The 7,598-nt window shown below is 43.6% G+C and overlaps 2 protein-coding genes across 2 annotated transcripts in view; one reads left to right on the forward strand and one right to left on the reverse strand.

The window, feature by feature from the left end:
• Scnm1 (sodium channel modifier 1) overlaps window positions 1-2,193 on the reverse strand; it is a 5,274-nt gene extending 3,081 nt beyond the window's left edge. Inside the window, exons 1-5 of the mRNA XM_004632374.2 lie at window positions 2,025-2,193; window positions 1,704-1,774; window positions 1,365-1,453; window positions 1,179-1,276; window positions 981-1,069 (exon numbers count right to left, since the gene is read on the reverse strand). Of these exons, the coding sequence (XP_004632431.1) occupies window positions 981-1,069; window positions 1,179-1,276; window positions 1,365-1,453; window positions 1,704-1,774; window positions 2,025-2,075 (398 nt within the window). The 5' untranslated portion in view covers window positions 2,076-2,193. The remainder of the gene's footprint in view (window positions 1-980; window positions 1,070-1,178; window positions 1,277-1,364; window positions 1,454-1,703; window positions 1,775-2,024) is intronic.
• A 158-nt stretch (window positions 2,194-2,351) lies between these two features.
• Lysmd1 (LysM domain containing 1) overlaps window positions 2,352-7,598 on the forward strand; it is a 10,443-nt gene continuing 5,196 nt past the window's right edge. The window contains exon 1 of the mRNA XM_004632376.2: window positions 2,352-3,128. Coding sequence (XP_004632433.1) covers window positions 2,949-3,128 — 180 coding nt within the window. The 5' untranslated portion in view covers window positions 2,352-2,948. The remainder of the gene's footprint in view (window positions 3,129-7,598) is intronic.

A 7,598-nucleotide genomic window follows, 5' to 3' on the forward strand; every position in this document is an offset into this window, starting at 1 on the left:
ATAAAAAATAAAAAGGTAGGGATGGAGGGGGCTTGGGAAATAGCTCAGTGCGAAGGCTCTGGGTCCAATCACTAGTACAAGAGGAAAAAAACAAAAAACTGTACAGCTAGGGGCTGGTGAGACTGAGCTGGCCACACACACACACACACACACACACACACACCCAAATAAATAAATTAAATTAAAAAAAAAAAAAACTGTACAGCCCTTAAAATATACCAATGTTTCCAGTCTTCTTGCTTTATTTTATTTACTTATGTACTTGGTTTTGAGGCAGGGTCTTACCATGTAGCCCAAGCTAGCCTCAAATTCACCATTCCCCTATCTTAGCCTCTCTCATGCTAGGATTCCAGATGTCACCACACTTGGCCCAATGTTCCATTTCCTAAAATTTATTCAAAATTTCAAAAATTGGGGCTGGGGAGATAGCTCAGTAGAATAAGCACTTGCCTGGCAAGCACTAGGGCCTAAGTTCAATTCCCAGTTTTGCGACAAATAAATAAGTAAATAAAATTAAATTTCAAAAATCATGTTTTTCCCTGAAACACCAATGAACATCTCCAAAATACTAGTATTACTTAGATTTTTTTTGTCGCCAGCTCGGCTCGCTCTGGAGGTGGAGCTGGCATGGCATGTGGTGCTGGGGACCAAACCACGGTCCCTGTATTTGCCTAAGCAGGTGCTTTAGACCCCTGAACTATTTCACTAGCCCCTACAACTCAATTTGGAAAACAATTATTGTTTCCAGTACTGAAGGTTGAACCCAGGGTCTTCACACTGAGATACATCCCTAACCCTTTTTCATTCTAAGACAGGGTCTCATTAAATCACTAAGTTGGCCAGGATGAGTTCAAACTTGTGATCTTCTTGCCTTAGCCTCCTAGAGTGCACCACCATGCCCAAACTATTGTGGAAAAGTTATTGTAGGGCCCTCTGTCTCTTGTCTTCTTCCCTCTAGGTTTCCCATCCATCCCACACACCTGTGCTTCCTGCGGCAGCAACTGTTATAGTGGGGAGCTCTGTGCAGTGCACTCTGGGTGATAAGTCGAGTCTGGGTTAGCAGAGGAGCCTGGTACAAATGAGAGACCAAGTTAGGGCTCCAGAGGCAAGAGTTCTTCAAATGCATTATGTGCAGCGAGGTCCTCCTTTGAAAACATTCTTCCCCCTTCTCTGATTACCTCAGATTTGGTCTCTTCCCTCTTCGATTCATTCTGTGGTCTTGGATTTTGCCCCATTTCTTTTTCTGGCTGCTTCTTACCATAGAAAAGCTGCAGGCCTGAGGAGAAAATGAAAGATAATTAAAAGCATAGCAGCAAGGATAGTCTGCAGAGCTGATATTCTGTCCTGTCTTCCCTGAGACTTACTAGATAAATGTTTCTTGCCTCCACGGTGGGCAGTCAGCATGGCCAGTGTGTCTAGCACAGGTCGATGAGGACAGATGGCACAAGCAAAGCTGAGAAGGGAGAAGATAATTAGCTCAAGGAGTTAGGGGAATTTTGCCTGGGGGGCGGGGGGTGGGTCCACCTCTGCCTTAAAAGTCCTTTCCAAGGTTCATCTTCCAGGTTTCCCAGTCTCCACTTCTAGACTTCACTTCCCGCCAAAAAACAAAACAAAAACTTAGATATCTCTGCTCCCCTTCACAGCGAAAGTTCGTTGAGGGTCTAACTGTAGAACCTTCGGGTTTAGTTTATCCCTCGCCTCACCGTCCATCCCGTAGCATCAGCGCCTCATCTTCTGGGATATAACTGGCCAGCAAGTCCCCAACTCTTCGTTTCTGCAGGGGGTTGGGAAAGAAGTCCAGATAAATCAGCAACGTAGGACGGATGGGAGGAAAGGAAATAATCGGAATAAAGGTAAAAGAAATAAGGATCATGCGAAGAACAGCAGTCATATGGAGAAGTGATCACTACCCAGTTCTGGTTCTGACTACCCTTCCCCAACAGTTGCCAGAGCAACAAAACAAAGCTCCTTCAGTCTTCAACCGGCAAGTGAAGCTGTTCCAGACCTTTTCTACTCGGGCTTACTTTGAGCACATTGAGCTGACTCCAATCGTCTCCTTCCCTCTTGAAAGACATCACGACTTTGAATCACAGAAATGATACATTCTCTCTGGGCGACCTCGCAACTCCTTCGGGCCACCGTAGGAGTGGTACCTCTCGTTTTCTTCTTCCTGTCTCTTTCCGTTTGGTTTTCGTACTTCCGGAACGCGTTTCCATACATGCACTGCGCGACCCGGAAAGCCCGCCTCCAGCGTGCTACCAGGACTACGTTTCCCATGGTGCCCTGCGACACCCCCCCCGCAGATGCGTAGCCTTTTGGGAAATGTAGTCTTTTTCAAAAAATTGCCGCTCAACTGGATCCTGGCCCTCGCATTTTGGCAGATTAGAGGCTTTCTGAGAGGCTAGAGCCTAGGTGTGGAGCCGGAGTTTGAGGGTGTGACCTGACCGATGCGCAGCAAGCCCTTGAGAATCTCAGACTGGAAAGTGTACTACAAACTCGAAATCCTCGCGCGTTTCGTCTGCCACAGTCTACCTGCGGTGGGCCCAGTTTGTTCCTGACCCTAGCGGATGAACCCCGGAACGAGGCGGAGCCAGGATATGTGGGCGCCCTGAGGCCCAGCTACCCGACTTGGGTTAAACTGATGAAAAGTGTGTCTGCGGTTCAAAGGTCAGAGGTCAGTGTAGTGAGGGGGTCAAAAGTCAGAGGGGTACTAAGGGGCGTCCACGACAGGGACCAAATACTCGGGAGACAGATGTGTGTGTAAGGCGCTGGGAGAAAGGAAGGAGAAGCCGGGAGGGAAGAAGGTGGACGTAGTGCGAGGGGAGCGGCGAGACTCTGGAGAAAGAGACGGGGGAGAGGAATTCCTGAATATCCATTCCCAGAGTTCAGGCCGTCACTGTCGTTCTTAGCCCGGCCTTTCTCAATTGCAAGCCCCCCTGTGTGAGGAGATGGCTTCTCCCTCTAGACAGCCGCCCTTTGGGGGATCAGGGCTGCTTCAAGGGACCCGGGCTCGTTCTTATGGAAGCCTGGTGCAATCAGCCTGCTCCCCTGTGAGGGAAAGACGCCTGGAACATCTACTGAAGCCTGGAGACACGCTGGCTGGGCTAGCGCTCAAATACGGAGTGACGGTGAGTCTTCCAGGATTGTGGTATAAATAACCTTTTAGGGAAGATTGAGTCCTAAAGAGAATGTAGAGCTCATTTTAGGCGATCTCCTTTGACGCTTTCATAATTGTTCTGTAATACCTTTATCTGTTTTGTTTTCCCATCTCAGTGTTACACTGTCTGGTTGGGACAGATCCTATTCCACTACACCAATAGAGAAGAGCGGCTCCTATTTATTATGCCAGATACCATGCTTTATGTATAACATATTAACCTATTTGAGCCAAACACCCCTATCAAGTATACAACTATTGTGTTTTTTGAAGATGAAGAAACTTGAGACATGGTTAACCAATTTGACCAAGGTCAAATAACTGAGTGTCAGAGTTGGAATTCAAAAAGATCTGTCTGACTCTAAAGTTACTATTAACACAGAGAAAAAAAAATTAATTGAGAGGGATTAAATATTTACAGCAAATGGTGAAGAGCTGTTTTTTAGTTCTAAGTCCCTAAAGGGTCTATCTCTTGTTCTTGTTTCCTAATTGTAAGGTGCTGAACAGGTCCTCTCTATTTCAATTATTTCAGACCATATCTAGAGAGTAAAAATAGAGATCTAAAAATGTATTAGCTCACTTTTAATAACTTTTTTTTTGGGGGGGGGCCAGGGTTTCCATATGTAGTTCAGGTTGGTCTTAAGCTCATTTTGTAGCCGATAAATTGTATTTTATTTACATTTAATTTTTTTTTCTTTTCTTTTTTTTTTTTTTTTTTTTTTTTTTTTTTTGAGACAGGGTCTTGCCATGCAGTTCAGGCTGGCCTTGAACTCACTTTGTAGCCCAGGTGGCCTTGAACTCACAAAACTGGCTTCCTACCTCAGCCTCCCCAGTGCTGGGATTAAGGTGTGCACCACTACACCAGGATAAAAAAATAAAAATATATTACATTAATGTTCTTCAGATTTTCCCCAATTTCCAGCTCTATTTACAGCAGTTGTTGGATTTAACCAGCACTTTTATGCTTGCTGTATTTAAAGCACTATGGTAGCTCTTCTTGGAGAGTTAAATGTACAATTGCTGTGTTCATTGAATTTTCAGTCTAGTAATGAATGTACAGGGACGCAATGATACAGTAGAATTTGGTGAGTTTGTGTCTGTATTAAGGGGGGAAATCAGAAAAGATTAATTTTTACCTAAAAGGGAAAAGGAGTAGACGTCAGTGCAGGTTTAAAAGCTGTTATTGGGGGCTGGAGAGATGGCTCAGTAGTCTAAAGCACCTACTTATAACAAGCTTAGCAAAGCACAGGGAACGTGGTTCAATCCCCCAGCACCACATGCCAGCCAGCCCCGCCCCCTGGTGGGCTGAGCTGGCCACACACACACACACACACACACAATAAATGTAAAAATAAATAAATTAAAAAAAAAAAAGCTGTTATCACTATGGACCTTGAAAAGCTTAGAAACTTCTGTGTTCGCTTTATAAATCTATGCAGTACAGGTGTTTGCCTTCCGATGACCTCTGTGCTCCTCAGGAGTAGAAACCATTTCCTTTCTGTTTGGGGGCAGTGTACTTGAGGATCCAGTCCAGGGGCACTCTACCACCGAATTATACACATCGTTAGCCATCACCCCACCATGTACATTTTTTTTTTTTTTTTTTTTCAGAACCGGGGATTGAACTCAGGCCCTTGCGCTTGCCAGAGAATTTTCAAAGTGGTTTTGTTTTTTGTTTTTTTTTGTTGTACATTTTTTTTTTTTTTTTTGAGACTGAGTCTTGGTATGTAGTTCAAGCTGACCTCGAACTCATGGTGATGCTCCTGTGTCAGCCTCCTGAGTGCTTGGATTACACATTTCTGACAGCCTCCTGAGTGCTGGGATTACAGGTATCTGACACAATGACCAGTAGAACTATTTCTTTTCAATTTTGTGTATTTAGATTCCAGCATAGTTATCAGCAAATAGAAGATGAAGAGACCATCCCTTTTTGAGAGCCTATTAATGATACAGAACAATAAAATACATTTTGGTACGTGCATATAACATTTTGATTTTTTTTCCTTTTCTTGATTTTTGCCCCTATTTCCCCCTCTTCCTTTGTTCCTGCCTCCTCCACCCCCTTTATTTTTTTTTAATTATTTATTTATTTATTTATTTATTTGTGTGTGTGTGTGGCCAGCTCAGCCCACCAGGGGGCGGGGCTGGCTGGCATGTGGTGCTGGGGGATTGAACCGTGGTCCCTGTGCTTTGCTAACCTTGTTCTAAGTAGGTGCTTTAGACCACTGAGCCATCTCACCAGCCCCACCTCCACCCCCTTTACATTCTCAAAAAATTTGCCTTATTTATTTTACCTCTTCTTAATTTATTGAAAGATTTTTTTTTAATGAATGAAAATATGAGGAAGTGGGCCGGCAAGATAGCTCAGCAGACTAAACTCAGGCACAGGGACCAGGGTTCCAATCCCTGGCATCACATACTGCACCGGCCCCACCCCTCGGTGGGCTGAGCCTCACACCAAACAAGGCATGGTGGTGCATGCCTGTAATCCCAGTGCTGGGGAGGCTGAGACAGGAAGATCACTGAGTCTGAGCTATGTAGTGAGACCCTGTACCAAATACATAAGAAAATGCGAAGAAGTTATTTATACATGGAAATTGGGAATGTAGGAAAGAAAACATTTCCAGCTAGCATGGTAGCACACTCATGTAATTCCAATGCTCTGAAAGACTGAGGCAGGAGGATTGCACATTTGAGCCATGCAGTTAGTGACTTTGTAAGATCCTGTTTTCAAAACAAAAAATAAATGAAAAGGGCTGTAAGTATAGTCCAATGTAAAAGTCCTGGTTTTAATCCCCAATTTTAATTTTTTTTTTTTTAAAGCCAAAGAAAGAATGAAAGAACATTTTGAGTTGAAGGGATAGCCTTCATCACACTATGAAGTGGGTGTGAAAGTACAGAGCAACCTCTGGCCTCAGCAGGGGCTCATAAATTGTGTTGTGAGAACTGAGAGCTGGGCTTGGTAGACTCAAGTTTGAGCCATCCTTAGTAATTTAAGGACTTGGGGAGACTCTCTCAAACAGTACCTACCTAGCCTGAGCAAACCCCTGAGTTAAATCCTCAGCATAGAAGAGAGAGAAAAAACAACAACTGGGTAATGTAGGGAACCCTTAACTGACTGTTCCCTTCCTGCTGCCCCCATGCTGGGGATTGAACATAAGACCTCCTGCATGCTAAGACAATACTCAACCACTGAGCTACATAGCAACCCTTTTGAAATAGGCTCTCACAAATTGCCCAGGCTGGCTTCCAATTTATGATCCTCCTACATCAGCCTCCTAAGTGGCTAGGATTAACAACATGTGTCACAAAATGTCTGGTGTCTGAGACTGTCCTATAGCCCTGGGAAAGCTCTGGAGTCTAAGAAGAAGTTTGCCATCCTCAAGGCTCATTGCAATGCAGATTTCTAAACCCTCCTTCTCCTCTTTCTCTATGGGGTAGGGTCCCAGAAGTTTTTTTCTGGTTCCTTTGATTTTCTCAGTGAAGCAGGAGGCGTATTTATTGATTGTGAGAATGGGAAGAGGTGGTTTTGGAGAAGTGAGTATCATTTCTAGGAGAGTAAAGGGAATGACTGAATGAATAGGGTACACCAGATGAGTGCTAGCAGCATTGATAGCACAAAAGAATCATAAATAAAGGGATGGATGGCAGGGGAAAAAAAGAAGAGTTTTGTATTGTGGTTCTGTTCTGTTTATGGACTGAATCACTGCCCCTGTCTGGAAACCCAGTGCCTAACCTTTATGAAATGAGGAAAATGTATTAAATATTGCTAATTTTTTTAAAATAATGCTAATTGTTTAAGTTGTTACCTACCTATCAATTAAGGAACACAATATATTATCAAGCTTTATACATGAATTATCTCATGTTATCTTCATAAGAATATGAGATAGGTATAATTACTCCTATTTAAAGATGAAGGGTCCAACAAAATAGCTCTGCAGACTAAGCGCCTGCTTTGACAAATGCAGGGACCAGGCAAATGAGTCTGGGCATGGTGGTGCATGTCTGTACTCCCAGTGCTAGGGAGGCTGCAAAACAGGAGGATCACTATGAATCTGAACTGCATAGTGGGACCCTATACCAAATACGTAAATGAAAAAATAAATAAATGAATAAATAAAGATGAGGAAGCGAGTGTCGTGGTGTATGCCTGTAATTCCAGCACTTGGGAGGCAGAAGCAGGAGGACTGCTGTGAGCTTGAAGCCAGCCTAGCTAAATAGTGAGTTCAAGGCCAGCCTAAATGCATAGGGAGAGCCTATCTCAAAATAAAAGTAAAAGGGCTGAGGATGTTATTCAGTGTAAAGGCCCTGGATTCAACTCCCAGTATTTATTATTATTATTATTATTAATTTTTTTTTTTTTTGCTGCTCAGGCTGCTTTATTTTTTTTTATTTGAGAGAGAGAGAGAGAGAGAGAGAGAGAGAGAGAGAGAGAGAG

Source organism: Octodon degus, unplaced genomic scaffold (assembly GCF_000260255.1).
Source record: "Octodon degus isolate 3935 unplaced genomic scaffold, OctDeg1.0 scaffold00048, whole genome shotgun sequence".
NCBI classification, from domain to species: Eukaryota; Metazoa; Chordata; class Mammalia; order Rodentia; family Octodontidae; genus Octodon; species Octodon degus.